This window comes from Vanessa tameamea, chromosome 16, assembly GCF_037043105.1.
Source record: "Vanessa tameamea isolate UH-Manoa-2023 chromosome 16, ilVanTame1 primary haplotype, whole genome shotgun sequence".
Classification (NCBI taxonomy): Eukaryota; Metazoa; Arthropoda; class Insecta; order Lepidoptera; family Nymphalidae; genus Vanessa; species Vanessa tameamea.
Genome location: NC_087324.1, coordinates 6,867,859 through 6,890,709, shown reverse-complemented (window position 1 = coordinate 6,890,709; position 22,851 = coordinate 6,867,859). Strand labels below are relative to the sequence as shown.

At 34.1% G+C, this 22,851-nt stretch overlaps 1 protein-coding gene across 2 annotated transcripts; it reads left to right on the top strand.

Moving 5' to 3' along the window:
• The first annotated feature begins 1,207 nt into the window (after positions 1 to 1,207).
• Nmdar2 (NMDA receptor 2) lies at positions 1,208 to 21,741 on the top strand. Of its 2 annotated transcripts, XR_003369269.2 has the most exons (17): positions 1,208 to 1,438; positions 12,628 to 13,023; positions 14,079 to 14,218; positions 14,309 to 14,524; positions 14,614 to 14,857; positions 15,924 to 16,237; positions 16,318 to 16,562; positions 16,647 to 16,848; positions 16,929 to 17,252; positions 17,380 to 17,657; positions 17,930 to 18,032; positions 18,118 to 18,266; positions 19,812 to 20,032; positions 20,749 to 20,849; positions 20,927 to 21,156; positions 21,441 to 21,549; positions 21,627 to 21,741. XR_003369269.2 is itself a non-coding variant. In XM_026643336.2 (16 exons), the coding sequence occupies exons 2-16, from the start codon at positions 12,642 to 12,644 to the stop codon at positions 21,475 to 21,477; spliced, it is 3,186 nt and encodes a 1,061-aa protein (XP_026499121.1). In that variant the 5' UTR covers positions 1,208 to 1,438; positions 12,628 to 12,641; the 3' UTR covers positions 21,478 to 21,741. The 2 variants fall into 2 exon arrangements, 1 of the variants encoding a protein (XP_026499121.1); XM_026643336.2 differs by having other exon boundaries at positions 21,441 to 21,741.
• Positions 21,742 to 22,851: the final 1,110 nt, after the last annotated feature.

Below are 22,851 nucleotides of genomic sequence, written 5' to 3'. Positions count from 1 at the left end.
TAATATTTGAATTTACTGAAATAAAATCAATAGATATTCTATTGATTGATCAATCCCCTACGTATAAAATGATTATTTTTTAATAATTTTTTTTATAAATAAATATGTTTATGATCTTGAATATAATTTGGGACATATTTGTCCTTTATACCAGCTATATAATTGAAATTAATATCTTAGAATTTATAAATCTTTCGCGCAACAAAAATATATCGTGGCGGTCAGTAATGCCATGGCGAGCCCAGAGTCAGCACGGGGAGCTCAGTTAAGCGGAGCGGAGGGTGTAGACTTCATTACACATTTTTGGTACTCATTTTTCTCAAACTATTATTATTAATATTAAATCGTCTTTAAGTTGATTTTTTGGTAAATGTAGAATGTTCTGCGTTTTTATAATCGAATCGTATAACCCAGAAAATTAGCTTTTGTCGAGCCAAGTCTCCTTTTTTAATAATCCTTTTTTATCGTCATAGTATGAAATTTTGATGCTAACAGATGCTACGTCCAATGTGCCTGCAGTTACACTGGCTTACTCATGCTTCAAACCGGAAAACAAAAATAGTAATTCCTGCTCCACACAAGTATTATAATAAAAAAGGGAAAATTTTAGGTCTTCATTTTGCAGAAGTAGGTGAGAATAATAAAAGAACTAAGTATAGCAAAATTAAATTAAGTAGCAACTATAATCCCGAATTATATACAAAGATTTAAATTATAGAGATTAGAAACCTGCTAATACTGATATACTTAGGTACCTAGAAAATAGGTACTTTGGTAAGTATCGCAGTCGAAATCAAATTACGACTGTATCTGCTAAAAAAATATCTCTAAGTAAACATTATTCATAATATTCAGAGCATATGGAAATTCAAATTACATCAAAATCGATTGACTGGTACTTAAATAATGTGATTTCACCTTACACGAGCTTAATGTGGTGTATATTAAAGTAAGATTTGACTAGATTTTGATTATATAATTATTAACCGCTATTGCTAACCCACTATTCGTGTAATATGATTTTGAAGCTATTGTAATGGGTTATTGTATTTAATCACAGCTTTCGGTTGTGAAGTGAGTAGTCAATGCTCAGTTAACAGGGCTTTGTAGACGGTTATATAATAGGAGGCGTAGAGGTTGTAAGTTACTGGCGCAAGCGCGTTAAAGAGCTGCGCGCGAGGGATAAGGGTGCGTCAGTCGGCGCTCGGCGACCGGTAAAGCTTCGCGCTTTGCGCCGCGCCCCTCACCGCCGGAGCGTGGCTCGGGGCGTGGCGCTTACGTAAACACGCGTGGTACTCGCGCTGCGGCGGCCACGCCACTGTCCGTCCTAGAACGACCCCATGTCGGCCCGCCGCCTTCGAAATATATGTGCATAGCTCACAGCACGCTGCCGCGCCGCCGCCGCTGCCACTGCCACCGCCGCTTACCGCGCTTATAGGTACTGTAAATTAAAAAACTTATATGTGTATTTATCCAGCTTTTCAAAAAAATATTCTATGTTCAATATCGATGGCAATATTGAATAATACCTTGACACAGGAATAAAAGGCCATATAACACACTTGATTTTGAAAAAACGTTATCAAATCTATGATTTTTCAATTAAAATATTTTATCCTCATGTAACTATGTATTTGGTTTGAATCGATTCAATTTGATATTTTCAATGAACGGAGATCAGTTTTTTTCTGTAAATAAATAATACTAAATTCAAAGATTTCTATTTAATTGATCGAATATCTAAAATATGGCACATACATATGTTCTTATGTATGCTATACTTACATATATAAATATTGGCAACTTGTTCTATAGGTACCTAGTTTTATCTCGTGAAACGGTGGCGCCGGAGCCCCAGTAAACGAATATATATACATACTATATATTTACACATCGTTAAACGGACGTGTCCTTAATAATGTGATGTACCTAACTATATAGATATTAACATTACTTACTCTGTTACTTTTTTATATGAAAAAACAAAAACCAGTCTGTTTGATTGTGTTATAGTTGGGTTTTTGGAGAATTAGTTGTAATATCGTTATGGATCGAAGACTTCTTGTGTGGATTATATTTTTACAGCTTATACAATTGCGCCATTTTTAGTGCCCAATTGGTTTTATACCTACTTTGTCTGAGTAATATTTTTGTAAATGTACCATTATATAAGTTTTATTGTTGTTTATAAATATTAGTCAGGATTTTAAAATGAAGACTTACTTATTTTGATTATCCTAGCGAAGCGACTGAACACAGATTACCAAAAACTCTAATACTAATGTTATTTCGGTGGGTCCCTAACTGATGATTCCGGTGGGAAATCCCATCGGCATCAGCAAAGCTAGTTGTATTATAAATTAGGTTATGGATAATTTTCTTTTCAAAAAAATAATAATTTATTCCTCTTGCTATAAGTATTACTTAGCACTTTAAAAAATATCAAACAGTTCTTGCATCATCACTGTGCTACACTCTACGGGGTCTGAGATTTCCCTCGTGCCTGTGTACTATCATACTCACTCTTTAAACTTGACCACAGCAATATAAAATATTGTTGTTTGGCGGTAAAAAATATGGTGATTGGAGCTTACCTAGAAGCTTAAATTAGAAATTTGTAACCCTTTTTATAAAAATATAATATGGCGCAGAATAAAAGGCATGCCACTATATGTTTATGTTTATCAATATTGTTGTAGAGACATAAAAACTTAAATAACCATACTTACTCGTTTATCTGCTACTCTCTGCCTGATATTTTCAGTATTCATTAAATTCCTTCTACTAGTTAGCTTTTGAAAGAAAATAGCTAATTATAAACAAATATACCGACTTCAGAAATAAATAAAAAGCATCAAAAAGTGAAATATAAATCAACTGGATTTATTTATAAACGATTTTACAAGTACTAAAGAGAAACATATCTGTAGTCGAGAGTCTAGCACGTAAGTAAGTCGAGTCGAGAGTCTAGTAGCGAGAGTGGAATGATATAGTAATCTATTTTATCCGGAATATAATCAAAATCAATATCATGTATAGAAATTCAAGTTAGCATATTAGTTACACAGGTATAGAGTTTTTATATTTTTGCAAAAGGAAAATATTAAGACTACATATTTATATTTCTAACTTAAAACGGAATAAAATTACAAAATCATTAATTTTAATACTAATAATATACATACATTATTATTTTTATTTTTCATTCTTTTCTTGATACTTTGGGTCAATTAATTTGAATTGAACTTATATATGACTAAATGTAATAAATTAGCGGTAATGTTAGCTGCGGTACCTACTATCTTAGGTGTACTGATGATCTACGAAACTAGTGATGTGCTGATGTGATTCATGTACATATGTCTTTCTTAGGAATATGTAAAATCCTTAAAAACATCGCATCATCTTAGGTAAGACATTATCTATTAAGTATATTTGACAGAATGCCAGAAGGTTATATATGAGTAGAGTTTATACTGGATACTTTTAATAAAAAAATAATACATATGTACTATATATGTACATGATATACATACTTGACTATATCAAGGAGTAGTTAAACAAGATTTATAATTCAATATCAATACAGATTGTATTATTAAAGTTAATAAAGTTTAATAATCTAAATCGTCAAATAAGTAATACAAGAATGACAGTTTAATAAATATGATATTCTGAATTTCTGAAAATAGTACGTAAGGAATTGAATTTTTTTTGACATATGAAAAAAATAAATAAAAATGGAACTATAATAGTTTAATAGTTTTTATATCATCCAAATCGATTAAATAATTTCAAAAAGTTGTTGATACTACATTAAAAATGGTTTAGGATTTTATTTTATAATGAGTGTGCAAAATGAATATCCGCATTGCCAACAGTCACTGTTAAATAAACACAAAAGTGCAGGATGTAGTTTTATCTGACTGGCGATTAAATTTATCCGAATCAACTGAATTGTCTTACAATTTATTTCCGCTACCATCTTATATCACCTACTTATCCTCTAAACTGGACACTTGTTTATTGAGACAGACTCTATTTAAGTCAGATGTAAACTAATTTTTCAGCCTTAGAAAAAAGTTATACAATAATGGCATAATGCTTTAGAACATTGATGAGATAAGTTTAAGAGATTTTAGGAGACAACGTCGAAAAATATAAATTATTTTGTGTCGTTATGAAAACTTTTTAATTTCTAGGCTAAGTACTTATAAAATCGCTCTCGTAATATAGTTGTGTTAATGGACAGTGTCTTATGTTAGTCTAACGAGAGTTTGTTTTATGTATAAAAAAGTATATAGACTTTATTGCAAACTAAGGTTTAAACTCTCGGCTTCGGCCGTGCTTTTATTAAACAGAAAGCGATTGTCAAACTTTTTTTATTTTTAAAATAATTCAATTTACTAACTTTTATGAACTTTTGAGACCATTTAATATTTCTCTGGAAAAATTTGTTGTTTAATTTTTATAAAATGTATTTCAACATAGTTATTTTAAGGACTAAAATAAGTAAATACCAATAATTTTGTCGATTTATTTATATTACATATTACTAGCCAAAAACAAGTTCCTAATCAACTAAACCTTAATCATAAATCTATTTCTTAATCCCTAAATCCTAAATAAACAACATTGATTTGAAATAAAGCTCAAAGTCGTCTTTGATTATTTACGTATTTTTTGTGAAGTTATACTTCTTTTGGCGTGTTATGACAAAATTATGAGAGTGAATTCTTATAATGCATGCGCACATGTGAACACTACATAAAGTTAATCGCTAAACCTAATAAAATATGTTAAACTAGCTGCCCGCAGCTTTTCTCGCGTGGAAATTTATTATATTACAGAATAATTTAAAATATTATGTTAATTTAAGACCTCTTTAGATACCAGGTTTGTGGTTCGACATTCGTGGGCTAGATCCATCAGACTGCTCGTAGAGCTCACTCTCGAAAAGGGCTATTTAGAACTGTCCATGCGAAAAACAGTCGTCTCTTAGGTCTACTCCGGCCATTTTAAAGATTTGACCTTGTGCTATTTTAATTGTCATGGCGAAGCAGTCTTTTCTTGAAATTAAAGGGATATTCTGATGGTATCAAAGATATTCGCGGAATATACACTGTTTCACCTTTAGCACATCCAGCGATAAATGTAACCTATGACATTACGATAGAGTGCCGTTACTATAAGTCTGGTGCCGTTGGAGGTCTTAAATTTCCCAGTAACATTATTGACACGACAATCTCTCTCGCGTCTCGCTCTCTCGTCAAAGACTATCCTATATACGAAATTTCAACCTCTATTCATCCCTTAGAAGTAGAATATCCAGAAACGCTTAAATACATATCTACTCATTTTTAATCAGTATCCCAAAAATGAAGTTTCATGTTTCTAACTTAAAAAATGACGGACTTCCATACAAACTTTCAACCCCTATTTCACCCCTTAGGGGTACAATTTCCAAAATTCCTTCCTTAGGGGGTGTCTACTCAATAAAACGATCCTACTCACCAAATTTCATAGCCCTAACTTTAATTGTTTACGCTCGGCGATGATGAATCAATCAGTCGGGTTATTTTGTATATATATAAGATATATATAAGATTTTGAATGTTTAAATTTTTTAAAGAGTATTATTGTAGTGGTGAAGGAAGAAGATGTATTGTTATAATCATTGTTTATTATTTTAATTACGCTGAAGAAGTTGAACTGCTCACGCGCGTGCATAAGTACTCACAACTTTCACCTGATGGAACGTAAGTACCATCGTGGGCAACTGCAACACCGGAAGGCTTGCAGGTGCATTGTTGGTCTTAAATATGTAGTCTATTACTTGAACGTTCCCGGAGAGAAGGAAGTCGTATAGGTTTGTGAAAACCGCCGGCGAAAGCTGGTTCCACAGAATGGTTGTGCGAGAATGGTAAAGGAAAGGTCCTTTGACCTTAAGACAGTGTTGTTTTCTTTTCTGTATTTTAAGCACAATCTTGGTAATACTTGCATCTTGGTAGCACTTTTGGAAAGAATCTGTTTTGCAGAAGCGACCAAACCAAGACTGGAACTCGCAACCCGTGGGTATTGCAGAGTACAGAATGAAGAGTTCCTAAAGTAGCATGAAATCTGTAGCCAGATGTGTTCAACAAGTCGATCAGTTACGGTATTACCATTATGGGACCTATGTAGGAACGCATACATTCATTGATGATCCTCGTAGTCAACGCCCAGCCAGCTAATGAATAGGCCCCTTTCAAGGCTTCCGAGACGACGATAGCAAATATTCTCTCTGACTTAAACGCAGACCTCAGTCCACGGCACAAAAGAACGTTCCCAGTTGTACACCTGGTAAGAGAGAAAAGGGATATCAGTCAGAGATATTATAGTCTCATAAGATTAGGAGCGATGTGATCTCTACAATATGTATATTACTATTTATACAAAAGTATAATTTCAGTTCGGTTTATTATTTGCAAAAGAACCCAATAATAACTAGAAACCTTATTCTAATGAATATTCTAAACTATAACAAATCATAAATAAATTATTAAGCGATCGCGTCGCTCGTCATAGCGTCTATCGAATACATTGCTTGTAGTCTTTATTTATGCGTCGACGCGCGTGACCTGCATTCGCTCCAAAACAGCTGATAGTTGATACTGAACGAATTTTCTTCGTATTTCTAATAAAATACTATATTTTTGATTTTTTTAACATACATAATGTGGCATAAAACTGATGAATTATTACTTAAAAATACTTCACTGATTTTGAAATCGTGATGGGATTCGAACTTTAAGCACTGAGCTCCTCTTATTTTCAGAAAAAAATAATCTATTCCTGATATTTTCAAATTATCTCAAGTATTTTAGTATATTATACCTACTATTCGATAACACTGGAGACATAAAAACAATCTTTCATTAAAAAAAGAACTGCAATTTACGATTGTCAAGGATACGATTGAAATTTCAAAGTAGTCTCTACAGACTACTTTGAAATGTTTTTAACATAGATGGAATACTTACAATTACATCACATTCTATTTACAACAATATTGATTATTTTGATAGAAATAGTGGCAATTGCATAAACACGAGTTTGTAAAACAAACTTGTAACACAAGCTTCTGTCTCCGCAAAGTTTATCCTTCCTCGTCATGCCTTGGTCATCGTATTCGCATCCATAATAAAAGCACGCAAATACTTATTAAGTTTAATAATATTTCGATTACAATATTTAATTAATAAGGTGAATTAAACATTAAAAGACTGTAATATTGTAGACGATAAATAAATTAAGGGCAGAGTCACTACTCATTGATACGTGTTATTTTTATGTATTTTATATGGTATAAATTCATTTTCTTCCAATTCATACGACTACATACGATTACGATAGAGTGTTGAAAGTACAAAAAAAACCATTCACGTCAAAAGACCTTTTTTGAATAGGTCTTCGTTCCAAGTTTAATTTTATTAAGTGGAAGAAATTTAAGTGTTTCATAGAAATTGAAAAATACTATACATTGTTTGCTCACTTTATCCGTGAGACCGCTTAGTATTGATGTGGCTTTCATTTCATAGGGTAAATTTTGATTATAAATCCAGGCACGTTGTCGTTTGAAAAACATTATTATTTGTTCTGCATTTGAAAAAATAACCTCAACAGTTTTTGATGGAGTATAATATTAAAAGGAATACAAAATAATTTGTGTTAGTATAAATCTTTTACAACAAAACTTCTTCCAATCGGCAATAACATTTAAATAAAATGACGTTCAATTGCTTCATCATATTATATGTATGTATGTAGTTACTCCTACATCACTTAAACTAGTAGATGAGCAATCGACTCTTTGGGACCTTTGTGGTGGAGTTACTGTCAAGAGTTCTTGAGATTAGAGTACCTATGTGGACTTGTGTGCATTCTCCCGAGACTAAACGGCATATTGTTAGTTCCCTGTAATACGTTGTTTCGCATACATAGCAAGGTATTGTTTGAATGTCAAATTGACTCTAAATAGTTTTATAATTTGACATAAGGTGGGTGGACCATGGAAGGCCACGCTCCTTTGAAGGCCAACTATTGAAAATTCGTAGTTATTGACATGTAAAGACATATTCCTTCTGCTATACACTAAGATGCATCAAAATCAAGGCCACAGGTGCAACGGCAAGTCACATGTGCTGCTATTGTGGCTATGCGATCTCATGCTTCGTAGACTTTGTCGTCGACGTTACAATTGTTAATCGCGCGCACAGAAAAACAAAGGTTTTTAGTTTAATAACGTATTATTAGCTCATATTTGTTACTGTAAATGATCGTATAAGGACATGTTTATGGTATTTCAGAAAAATAAAATAGTTTTGCCTCGATATAAGTTAAAATATTGGTAGTATTCTTAGGAAAGTCGTTGGTTCCTTATAAGGCCAATCAAAAATTTGACGGTTGGCCTTGCTAGGGTACATGGGCCTTACAAGGAACTTCTCTAAACCATATAACATATGAACAGTTACTTTTTATTTATAAAGACGCACCGTTGTAGATAAAACAATGTTTTATATTTATAATATTTTTATTTATAAGGTTTATTAAATTTTTTAAGTCATATTGAATACTCGTTTTTAAAATTATTTTGACAAAACAATTAGAAGAGGATTTATCACAGCGAATCAAACGTTTTGCAAAACTGGATGTACCGCTTACGCCTAAATTTATCAGGAAGCAAGCCTTTTTATTTTGTAAGGGGTTTAAAATCTAGAACACTTTCAATATGTATGCACAAGAATGGCTGGATACAAATGGCTCAATATGTTTTTGGCTCGAAAGCCATTTCAAACAGAAAACCCCAGCTAATGAACCCAGCTAGAACTCAAAAAATGAATAAGCCCATTGTAAAACAACATTTTCAAGAATTACACTTCTTAAAAAAAGTTATTGATAATAATTGTTAGTTTGGCCTTCTTAGGAACATTTTGGCCTTACAAAGAACGGACCCATAAGAAGGCCATTTTAGTTAAAAAAAAGTTTTAAATTTTATTATAAAACGCGTTAGCAAGTTATTTGATGTCAATATAATAGATACTCATTACTACTATTTTTAAATAATTCCCATTAATATATTCTTAGTTATAGGATGGTGTTCAACTAATGTTCGTTGAGTTTTTTATAGATGATAAAAACATATTGAGCATTTAATGTTTCGCTTAAATGAAAGAGCTTATTATGTAATTTTAGTAAAAGCAGATATATCAATTGTTACAATTCTATTTTTAAGTCAAACGACTGATGTATAATATTGGCCTTGTTTGGAGCCGTGTTCCTTGCAAGCCCATTAAAGCTAGCTTAATAAAAAGTGATTTATATGGTACACAATAAAACAAAGTATTACTTAAAAATTGTAAATGAAATGAACATAATGATATAAATGGAATGCTCGTATGTTTTCAGATAATTCGATTATGAGTAAAGGGATTTTATTGGAATTTAAATAAATGAAGAAAAAATTAAATAAAAATAATTTATGAAATATTTTTTCGATACACACACATCACAATAAATGACAAATATAATAGCATTTTTGGCATTATTTCTGAATTAAATTTGCCACTTTGACATATTTCAATTATCACTAGCTACATTCGAGAAGAAAATCCAGTTTTGAAATGTATTCTTCAAATCCTTGGAAAATTTTTTTAACCAACTAGTCAGCGTTCAGTGTTTAAGTTCTATAAATTGTCCAAAATAAGTTCGGTCATTTCTAAAATCTAACGTTTATTTCAATCAATTCAATGAATATTATCATATTTGTTAAAGCAGCATCATCTCATCCAACTCCATCGATAGTGACGACATTAGTGGTGACATGATGTAGTACCTATCCTAGTACCTCTATCTTTCTTTTCGTGACTTGACTCTTCAATTTAAAGTCTTAGAAAAAGTAGTTTTTCAACAGCAAATGGGTCCGTAATTACCCGCATGAACGCAGGAATCGTATCATAGTTGATGACCCCTGCTTGGCTTGTTGCAAAATATACCGGTAACGTAATATGGAGTACTGTCTCTCAATACTATTTTTAACTTCATTAATACCATACTCTAAAATATATCTTTTTTTATCTCTTGATCCCGTCACTCAATTAAATTCTTACACATTATTCTATTATTCGTCGCTTCAGTGGGACTAAATCTTTCAAAAAATACATACACTTGTTTTCAAATGAAACTAATAGAACCAGTTTAGTGACAAAAACTTTCACTTTTATAGTGTTAGTATAGATATGTATTTACAAAAGAATTATTTACATTCAGTACTTAACTATATACAAATAAAAATCAAAAATAGTTACTAAGTATATAAATTAGAACGCTAGCAACATTTAGAATCGCAATTCCGATCTTCTGAGCGAAAAATTAACCAGCCCGGGACTAACGGCCATCGGTCCATTACTGATTTTATCCTTTAAGATACGCCGAGCATAGCCGAGTCTAGTACGTAAAACGTGATATAGTCTTATTTTAAGACATATAAAGACTTGACGAAAGTTGCAATGTTACCCATCCCAAACGAATACTTTGGTTTCCCTTTCAAAGTTGTTTCTACCGAACTGTATGACTTCGGGAGGTTTCCCTTCGACTTATATCAGTCCCGGTACGCAACGCACGTCATGTTCATGACCTTAGTATTGTCCAACCGACACGCCGCGCCGGGTAGACTCGCGTAGGCTTCACTGCAATTCGGTAAGCTGTTCCAGCTACTCTGCAATGACGACGATATCGACGACAAATCGAAGATGTGAGATAAACTTGCCGTTTACATTGACTCCAAATCCAACACAATTCAGTGTCTTGAAGACGTTTTCCAATGTGTTATTAATTACCACGGACGTTAACAGTTTTGTAGAACATCCTCTTGTCTCACCCATCTGTGCAGTTTTATTGCCTTCATCTTAAGATGCTGGATTTGGACAATCTTGATGTAGCGCTATACAGATACCTCAATTCGATATATTTTCAATCGATATTATATCTGCAGAGCCTTGAACACTGTCAAGGTTTCGATAGTATCAAAGGCTTTTTCGTTATTCACAAAAGCCATACAAAGCGGTTGATTGTACTCTTCGATGTTCTGCACAATCTGCCAAACAGTATGGACGTGGTCTACCGTGCTGTAGCCTGTTTGAAGGCCGGCTTGCCCTCGTTAAGTCGTCTGTGACTGATAGATCTGTAGTAGTAGTGTATTATTATCTTTATAGAGTAATTATCTTTTTTAACTACTAATTACACTATAATTATTACCAGTGACTCCTCGAGTATAGACCTCACTCTACATAGCTTTCTATCATATTTATTACATATGACAATGAGATTTATTACATAGACAATTTTACTACTTTTCACCTCACCTTTATCAAAATTTATCTTGAAAAAGGAACCTTTTCAATGTAGCTTTTAAAAGGTACATTTTCACGATGGGTTAATGGAATTCATTAGCTAAATCGATGGAGTACAATGTTTTTTCCATTTCCTGTCTAATTTTCCTATTGTAAAAAAAAAAATCAGTGTGCCTTTGAAATATTCCGTAAAATGCCAATAAACTAGTTTTATTATACGACACATTTGTGTCATAATAAAAAAAAAACTTCTTTTCCATCGCAACCTTTTACAGCGAAAAAGAAAGCTCTCTGTTCGCATCCAACTTCACTCTTGATGACAGAAGAAAGTCACCCCCTACAATTCCGGCCATAAATCAAAACGCATATATAGTTTAAATGTGTTCTATAATTCTATCGAGCTATTAAGAAGGATATGGCTCAATTCTATAACATGTATAGTATTATTTCTACTTTCACATTCTATAATAGCGATAGCTTCCATCTATCCACTAATATCAGTGGCCAGATGTATGAGTACAATATCGTAAAGAGTCCTATTGGTCCTGCAAAATATAAAGGTAGTTGCTGACAGTTAAGGACAAGACTTGGCAATCCTGAAAATTTTCGGAAATGATTGGATCGACAGGGTACAAAGAAACTAGATGAAATGATACATAGAAAAAAATCTAATTATATCTATCACTAAAGAACCAGCAACAGTATAGAACGCCGTCGAACGTAATAAATGCCGTAAAGAAAGTGCGGATAGTGCAGTATCAGTAATTTGAAATTATACCACATAGCAGGATATCGAAATTTTGATATCCTTTTACGAGGCTATCAAGAACCATATCGGGACCATTTCTATAGCTAGAATGTAGATAATATATATTATATATTAGAATATAAATTCGAAGTTAATGGAGTGAAATAGCGCAAAGAAAATAATACACAAAAATACATACATACATAAATTATTAATAAATAATGAAGTAAGTCTACGTAGCTGAGACCATGTATTAATAAAGGACAACTATACAAAGCTTTACGACTTACAGTGGTAGAGCAGTACTTTTTAACGCGGTCGACTCTGTAGCTTGTATATTAATATTCGCTGAGTACTTTGATATCTATAGTATTATTTCATCAATCACCGCATTCTGAGTTAAATAAGATTAGGAAAAACAACTAACATACAACTAAGAAACAAAATGGAAATTTATATCTCAAAATTAAAGCATGAATATGTTTATAGCATCAAAGAAGAAGATGCATGCGCGCACAGCGCTGATGGCGCTGGCGGCGCTAGGCGCATTAGCGGCGACGGGAGCGGCGGCGGAGCGTGGCGGTGGCATCAAAGTGGGTAGCAGCGCGACAGGTGCCGGTGGCCGAGAAGGCGCACGTGGAGGTGGCGTGCGTCTTGGCGTTGATGGACTGAGGCGCCCGCGAACTTCACCAGCACCTCAGGCCCCTCGAGCACCATCTGTAATCACTGCCGCCCTTGTCGTGCCCCACAAAGCCTTTGGTGCACGCGACTATACTAGAGCTGAGAAGGCGGCTCTATCCAAACTGCCGCGAAAACTCAAACTTTTTTCACATGTGCGCCTAAACGTTACGCTTTCTATGCAGGGCCTTACGCCTAGTCCTATGTGTAAGTGATTATTCAAATAATATAATTATGAAGCTAAAAATTATTGCGTAATGATCTTACTATGAATCAATGTAAATGTGCGGATATAAAATTGACAAATAGATATATATATATATTATGCAACATATAATAAAAAAAATTTAAAAATATTATTTTAATTAAAGGCGTATAATCTTTCGTCTAAGCTTTCGCTATTAATATAACTTTATTTTATGTCGATCGTAAATGTTATTATTTTCATAATAATACTACTTAAGTAGGAGCTATATTATATATATAAATACTAATTCAAAAACTACCCTTGTTTTAAAAAAAATGAATGCGAGAACAAAAATAAATAAAATTACCTGTTATTTTTTTCCTAAATAACAATCATTGTTTAAGCTACAAAACAAATCATTGCTTAATTTAAGTAATTGGTACGGTTGTTAAACGTGGGAATTATTTTAAGAACGATACATCAATGTGTAAAAGGAAATAGGAAAAAACGCAAGCAATTTAATTTGTCGCAACATTAGTTAAGTTTAATGCTACTCTTTATTATGGGTGACCTAACTGGTAACATCTGCTCGAGAAATATGGTATGACACGTGAGAAGCCAGGAAAAATTACAATATGAATAGGTTGAGATGTTTTAATTATATTTAACTATTTCAACTAGAATAACTATTAAATTCATGGTATTTTTGCACTTCGACAGTTTGAAATACCTACATGTGAAATCTTTTAGTTAAATTAAATTAAATATATACTACTATTATAAAAAAATAAAAATAATGTCACTGAAAACTTTTACACAATCGCTATCTATTATATTTATCATACCATCAATAATGTCATATATATACTGTTTTTTTATTTTAATTAAATTAAAAAAAAAACCAGTATATATTTGATCTTATATGTTGCCATTGTCAAATTACGATTTGAAAATTATTTATAGTTATTTAGAAAACAGCAAGAATAATATTATGAAAATTTTAATGGTCTCGACTTTCTTATCTGCCTGAATATGCATTAAACATGTTTATTACATTCAATTTAAATACTTACAGCTATCTTGGACTCGCTGTGTAAGGAATTTTTAGCAGTGAACGTGTCTGCAATACTATATCTTATGAATCATGAACAATATGGGCGTTCCACTGCCTCTGCGCAATATTTTCTTCAACTGGCCGGATACCTTGGCATACCGGTAAAATTCTATTTGACATAATATCTAACTTTGAATAAAAAAAACTAATTAAAAATTTGTAAATTCATAAAAATGTTACACATTCTGTAGGTTATTGCATGGAATGCTGATAACAGCGGTCTTGAGAAACATGCCTCTCATGCATCTTTACGGCTTCAATTGGCGCCAACGATTGAGCATCAGACGGCAGCCATGCTCTCTATACTCGAGAGATACAAGTGGCATCAATTTAGCGTCGTCACATCAGCTATTGCTGGGCATGATGATTTCATACAAGCTGTCAGAGAGAGAGTTACAGCACTTCAAGTATGATTTTCAATTTCATTTAATTTGTATACTTGAAAAATTAAATTGATATTAATTATGTTAAGTTTCAAATTTTTGAATATTTACAGGACCGATTTAAATTTACAATACTCAATGCGGTTGTAGTAAAAAAAAAGAAAGCAGCTGTTTTGAACGAATTGGTAACGAGTGAAGCGCGCGTAATGCTATTGTATGCTACACAAGAAGAAGCTGCTGATATATTGTCATCAGCTGGAGACCTTCATCTGACTGGAGAAAATTTTGTTTGGATCGTTACACAGAGTGTTCTTGGTTCGATGCAACAACCAAATAAATTTCCAGTTGGAATGCTAGGTATGTTACAATTTTATATCATCTATAGTAAAACATACTGTTAAAAATATTTCTCTAATATTATTTAATCCTTCGGAAGAATTAAAAAGTAATATTTGTAGCTGTACCATATCATCAATAAAATATACCTACATGTTTAGGTTTTATTAGGTAAGTATCGTATGATACAATCGTATGGTTAGCCTAGTCCAATGTAAAAAATAAAAATAAGATTGCCTACATTCAATTTGTTAATAGCTCTGTCACAAGGCACTATTAATATTGCCGTTATTTAGCCGTAAATGCTAATCTTCACATAATATTCCTTTTGAGGTATATAATGGCGTAGCGTTGCTATATAGACACAAGTAAAAAATCGGAGTCTTACAGGGCTGAGTCTAGTACTCGCCCGAACGCCCGGTGACGCTGTAAAGGTCAGTAGGGCCAACAGCACTACTACACTCACGAAAAAATAAAAAATCGGAGTCTTGACTTTAGCAATGACTTCCCTTCATTCTTTAATATACTTTTAGTACTTCCGTCTGTCCAAGCCTTTATTCTTCTTCTTCTTCACTTCTGAATAATGCCCATTTTTGAGCTCCGTAAATTTAACAATATTTTCAATTTTCGAGCTAAACTTATATGGCTTACTCTATGACTCTGCAGGGATACTAAAATGCTATGTTTTCTTTACGACATCCTGTTTAATCCATGGTCACCTCTTCAAAGGATGAGCGTTGAGCATACCTTTTATATTTAGTTCTCGTTTGACGTATTTTTTCTGGGGTGGAACCACCCATTCATCAGATATTCTACCACGAAACAACAGTACTCAGTATTGTTTTGTTCCGGTTTGAAGGGTGAGTGAGCCAGTGTAACTACAGGCACAAGGGACATAACATCTTGGCGATGTAAGGAATGTTTAATATTTCTTATAGCGCCATTGTCTGTGGGCGGTGGTGACCACATACTCTCGCTCGTCCGCTAATCTATGCCATAAAAAATATACAACTATTTACACTTGTTTTTACATAAATATATTATATGCATTTATTATTTGATAGCACTGGTAATTTTTTAATTTTAGGTGTTCATTTTGATACATCGAGTTCCTCCATTATCGCTGAGATAGCGACAGCAGTTAAAGTATTTGCCTACGGTGTGGAGTCATATGTCTCTGAACCGGAAAATATTCGATATCCTCTCGGTACTAGACTTTCTTGTAGCGGAGTGGGTACCGGAGAGGCGAGATGGTCCACCGGGGAAAGGTTTTATCGACATTTGCGAAACGTCAGTGTGGAAGGCGAATCGAGCAAGCCAAGCATAGAATTCACTCCAGATGGAGAACTTCGAGCGGTCGAACTGAAAATAATGAACTTAAGACCTACATTAGGTGATCAGGTAATAACAATATAAAACTTTCACCGTTGGTAAATAATAAATCGTCGTAGACTGTTTTAAAAGAGTTTTTGTTATTTTAGCTTGTATGGGAAGAAATTGGGACGTGGAACTCTTATCCCAAAGAAAGATTAGTAATAAAGGATATAGTTTGGCCAGGTGGGCTTCATACCCCTCCTCAAGGAGTTCCAGAAAAATTTCATATGCGTATAACTTTTCTCGAAGAACCTCCATACATTAACCTCGCTCCGCCTGATCCGGTTAGTGGGCGCTGCTCATTGGACCGAGGTGTAATTTGTCGCGTAGCACCTGACGTCGAAGTTGCTGGGTAAATATCTTCAATACAAATATATTAATTGAGCTCTTTACGCTTATGTGCTTCTTGAAACGTTTTATTTCAATTTGACTTTAGATTAGAAGCGGGTACAGCGCACAGAAATAGTTCACTGTATCAATGCTGTAGCGGATTTTGTATCGATCTATTACAACAACTAGCTGAACAACTTGGATTTACATACGAATTAGTTCGCGTCGAAGATGGCCGATGGGGAACATTACATCACGGCAAGTGGAATGGTCTTATATCGGAACTTGTAAACAAAAAAACTGATATGGTAAGCTTATAAATAATTAGTCAAGATTAACATTGTTAATATCTTATTTTACTATATTATATTTAATCTGCTTTTTATAGGTATTAACATCACTTATAATAAATTCAGACCGTGAAGCTGTAGTGGATTTTAGTGTACCTTTTATGGAAACGGGAGTTGCTATAGTGGTTGCAAAACGTACAGGCATAATATCGCCAACCGCTTTCCTGGAGCCCTTCGACACAGCATCGTGGATGTTAGTCGGAGCAGTTGCAATACAAGCAGCAACATTTTCAATATTCTTTTTCGAATGGCTCTCTCCAAGTGGTTTCGATTGCTCCACCGGACTTAATTCAAAACGGATACCTCAAAACAGATTTTCGCTATGTCGAACATACTGGATCGTATGGGCAGTGTTATTTCAGGTAAATCATAATCATCATTTTTTATTATTTAGTTTAAGTAGAACTAGATTGAGTACGATGTGTAATATATATTTCATATCGGACTCAACAGCAATACACACACGACTTTGTTTTTAATCACGAACAGGCATCGGTCCACGTGGACTCGCCACGCGGCTTCACAGCTCGCTTTATGACAAACATGTGGGCGATGTTCGCGGTTGTGTTTCTCGCGATATACACTGCGAACCTGGCCGCGTTCATGATCACACGGGAGGAGTTTCACGAGTTGAGCGGGCTCGACGACCCTCGCATCGCGCGTCCACTGTCGCAGAGACCCGCCCTCAAGTTCGGCACCGTACCGTGGTCGCACACAGACGCCACTCTTGCCAAGTACTTCCCCGAGCCACATGCATACATGGCCTCGTGAGTATCGTTCATGACTTACCAGTAATTAGTAGTAGTGTGATCATAATCTGCTCTATTGGCAGAATTATACAATTCATTGGAGAACGATAACCATTTCGCAATCTAAGTGATCTTTCTTGCATAGCTGTATGTGACATTATTATTATTATTCAAATTTGCTGTCTTCTTATTTGATTTTATTTTTGTCAAAATTAATTTAATTTTTTTTTATCGTTTATAAATTTAGTATTTCTTCTCTACTCTTTTTAGACACTTTTAATAATTTTCAGATATAATCGCAGCACAGTGAGTGCGGGCGTAACGGGTGTTCTTACCGGAGAACTGGATGCATTTATATACGATGGTACTGTTTTGGACTACCTAGTATCACAAGTAAGTCTGCGGGATATTAAAGTTTAGTCAATCATATTTCTTCAGCAGCTGCACTATACTAACGTTAGTTTTATTATTTTTGTAGGATGAGGACTGCCGGTTGTTAACAGTAGGCTCGTGGTACGCGATGTCTGGCTATGGATTAGCGTTTACGCGAAATTCTAAATATCTGAGCATGTTTAATAAGAGGTTACTTGATTTACGCTCCAATGGTGACCTAGAGCGGTTACGCAGGTAGGCTTTACTTATTTTGCAACTTTGCTTTTTGATTGCATTAATAACTTTGTTTAGTCTTCTACTTCTAAGTATGTGCTACTCATCTGACTCAAATTACATCGAACCAGTTTTAATTACAAGTATCCAATTATTAATTATCAAATTAATCATCTATTATCAGGTTTATCATATTCCTTAATAATTCTAAATTTTCCGTAATTTATGTAATTTATCTTTCATTATCATAATATTTTATAAATACGACTCACAATATTTCCCTTTTCATTAGACTATTACTTTAACAAATTGTTTGCATTTTTAAACAACGTAAAATAAAAAATTTAAAAATACATAATAAAATAATAATATATTCTTAGAAATTAGATCAGAAATGTTTTTATAACTGTACAAATCGAACACAATATTTCACAAAAAAAAAAATCAAATCTTTTCCAAAATACTTAGCTACTAACAATACTATACATTCGAAAATTAACCGACAGATTAACGGCCTCACTAAGTGCACTCACAGTGCAGGAACGAAAAGAGAGCGGTGCCGGTGATGTCGTTTATGCGTTTCTCCCTGCTCCTATAGTCGTATCTTCTCCATCTTCTACGATATATATTTTTGTATTATTATCACTAATGAGTTCTTGATTTTGCTTAGTTACTAATTACACTATATAGTGATTATTACTTCAGAGAACTCCGGCATAGCCTCCAATCTATCATAAACAATGAGATTTAGACATAGTTAATTTTAATAATTTTTTACTAATTACTAACAATATTCCTAACAATTTCTTAATACTCTGTATACATGTTTACTACTGTGACCACATACACATAGGCCACATACACATAGACTTTTTGCATACTTTAAAATTTATCGAATCATAGATATTTTGATTTTTCTATAAAGATCAATTTTCAATAACCTCAATAACCTCCTTGTTATGTTCGTAACAAATTTGATAATACATTCTTTATCTTTCCAATACTAAAAAAGTTAAGCATATTTGCTAATTATTTTTTAAACATAGGTACGATACAGAATCTTTGAATTTTCTACTAAAATGAATTAATAGACGCATGTTATGGCATCTTTAGTAGGTGTTATACAGATATTATGATCGATGGCTTACCAGTAGGTACTATTTAAGACACAAATTTTACTTTTGTAGAGAATGAAATAGTGATTACTATCCAAATTTTAATCTTCTTGTAGAATCTTTTGCAATAAACGCTATAAATTAAGATATTAACACAAAATAGTGAATAAGTCTATGTTGATATAATTAAAAAATTTGAAAAATATTTTAGTATATTTTACACCACAATTAGAGAATAAGGTAAAAGTATAAACTGTGCTACAGGTACTGTTAATACAAAGACTTATATTATATATAATGCAAATAATTTAAAATGTTATTTACAATGACATATTCATATTTCATACATGACTGTTGACGCTAGCGTTTGAATAGTAATTGGCTATATTATTAAAATAACCAATAGTAAAAATTCCTCGAATGACACACTCACATAACTATTGGGGCGCAGGTACTGGATGACGGGCACGTGTAAGCCGAACAAACAGGAGCACAAATCGTCAGATCCGTTAGCACTAGAGCAGTTCTTATCTGCGTTTCTGCTGCTGATGGCTGGCATCCTGCTAGCGGCGCTGCTGTTGCTGCTCGAGCACGTATACTTTCGCTATATGCGGGAGCATCTCGCGGCCTCCAGCGCCAGCTCATGCTGTGCTCTCGTATCATTATCAATGGGTAAATTATATTTAATTATAATACTAAGTTTTATTTTTTCCGCCTTTGTTTTCATTACAAAGTTTTGCCGTTATAAAAGTAAATCCCTGTTTTTAGAGGATCAGTGTTGGGTCAATAGGGATTTTGCCGTCATCACAACTATTTAATTCCGGAGAGGTCAATAAGAGCAGGACGGTTGACATAAGCAAGAGCCTTTAATATTATATTATTAAGAGAAACAAAGCAGAAAAGGCCTCCTTAACCCCATGGTCAAGAAAGACTGTGAAAGCCAGTAGAGTCCGTCTTCTTTCCACGCGGTATTCTTATACGAAGGCCAATTCAATGTTAAAATCTTCATCGTCTTATACGCTGTACAAGTTAGCTTGATCTTTTTGACAGACGAGCTAGTGATGGGAAACAGAAAATATCTAGTACTCCAAAAAATAACGTTTTAAAATACTTGTAACTGTGACGAGATGGTGTGGGTGTATTATGTGTGAAATTCTTTATTGCACTAGAAATACAAAACATTAGGTAGATTGTTACGGGCAGTCTTACTTCCTCTTAACTTCTTCCTTTAACCTCTTCTTTCCTCTTGACTTTACTCCACACTACTGACCCAGAGTGTTCCCGACGTTCGGCTTATTTTGGCAGTCGATGGAACGAAGCTTATAATGATACTTTTAATGAAATTATTATTAAGTTATTGTAACAATTTAAGTTTATTCCTTTTTCAGGACAATCATTAACATTCCATGGTGCCGTCGTGGAAGCGGCGGCGCGAGGTTTTGGTCCCGGTAAACGTGGTCACTGCCGCTCTGCCATCTGTGCCGCTCAGGTACAAATTAAACAACAAATTGTTGTTAATATTAAATTGAAGAAGTTGCAATAAAGAAATCATCGTAACTTGAGCAGGTATGGCGCGCACGACATGAGCGTGATGCGGCAGTAGCACGCGCGCGGCAATTGGCAGCGGCGCTGGCGGCGCACGGGCTGCAGCCGCCGCCGCGCAGGCTAGCCTCGGCTGCCGCACTGCTAGCCGCGGGCCGACCACACGATACCACGCGGCCGCGGACGCTACACGCGCCCGCCGATCTACTGCCCGATCTCGACCGCCCGCTCTCCTGCGGGGACCTCCGCGCCAGGTCTGTCGAAGGCTCTGAGCCTACAAAGAGATTTCAAATTGTCACAGCAAATTCTGACCTATTCATATGTAACTTCTGTCATTCTGGAACTGCTAATAAATTTCTAGAGTCAGGATGCATAATTGATATGTTGTCTAATAAACGCAGCTTTTTTTATTACCATCTATTAATTTCAAACTTGGCATAAGTAAACAAAAGCGGTCATCCTTACTTAATTTCTGAAGTTTCACAAATCCTGAAAAATTTGCCGTATTATTAGGTTAACTTATTCTGTTGGTTCACAGGGAGCGAACGCGGGTCGAAATGGAAACAGTGCTGTGAGGCGCATATTGCGCCACTTTTTTTCAATTTCTGAAGGCTGTTCTTACACCAAGTTATACAAGACGAAGTTAGGTATATCTAATGTTAAAATATGGACAGATAAAAAAACGTTGTAATTATTAAATAAATTATTCCAATTATTAAAACAGAGAGATGGACGTAGATAGCGAAGCGTTGTTGTGGGAAGCGCGCGCGGGGCAGGCTGGGCGCCGGGCGCGCATCCTCGTGTTGTCTACTACAATAAAATATATTTTTTGGACAATATTGTGACTTTATTGAGAACTACCAACCTATACATAAATTCAAACTTTTATGAAGAAATTTAAGAACAACGTCCTTGTAGCGTAATAAAAAAATACATTACCTATCTAAAGTATTACATAATTTTACAGAAATACACAAAAATTCAAACATAAAATTAAACTTAAACTTTCGACTACATATAAAGATCATTTTTATTCCTAGTTATTGTAACAAGTGTGCTTTTTTGGATGATTTTTTTATTGTTTTTGTTTCGTTTCAATCTTATTTGTTTTATACTCATGGATCTAAGGAAATATACATATGTGTTGTTTTTTAAAAAAAAACGCTTGATCAGGTCCATCTTAATCCAGGGTACAAAAAACCCGGCCGCCATGCTATTGAGAGCGCCTCCCAATGATGGTCAACTCTGGTACCATCGGAATTTGCCCATTCAAATATGTTTTTGTATATAGCTAGAGCACTTGTTGTGCTAAAGTTAAAGTTTAATTTGCTAAGTTAAGATGAATCTCGGTTCACGTGTAACCTTTACGAGTGGTTAAAGTAAATCTTCTTCTTTTTTATGATATATGTAGGCGTTCGCCTATGTAGGGCCACCTTAAGGTAAGTGGTCACCACCGCCCATGCACATTGGTGCTAACTACAGACACACGGGACATAACATATTATTAGTTCTCAAAGTTGGTGGCGCAATGACGATGTAAGGAATGGTTAATATTTCTTACAGCGCCATTGTCTAAGGGCGGTGGTTACCACTAACCATAATGGCTCCTTTGCTTGTCCGCCTACATGTATTATAAAACAAGGTTTTTAATTCCTTTACAATTTATTTTCCATACAATATTAAAATTAAGATCGTGATAAATACTTATTTTAAACTACGACGGTTTTTATTAGAATTGATAAATACATAGATACATATACTAAATAAAATCAAGACTACTCACATAATAATATGATCGATAAGAAAGAGAACGATTCCAGATAGTGAGGTTACTTGATTTACATTTGTTAGTGCTATTTTCGGTTAAAATGCAAGTGTTAAAATAAAAGAGCGGTTTATGCACACGGAATGAAGAGAGATTAAAGGTTTTTAGGTAAAATTTACTAACC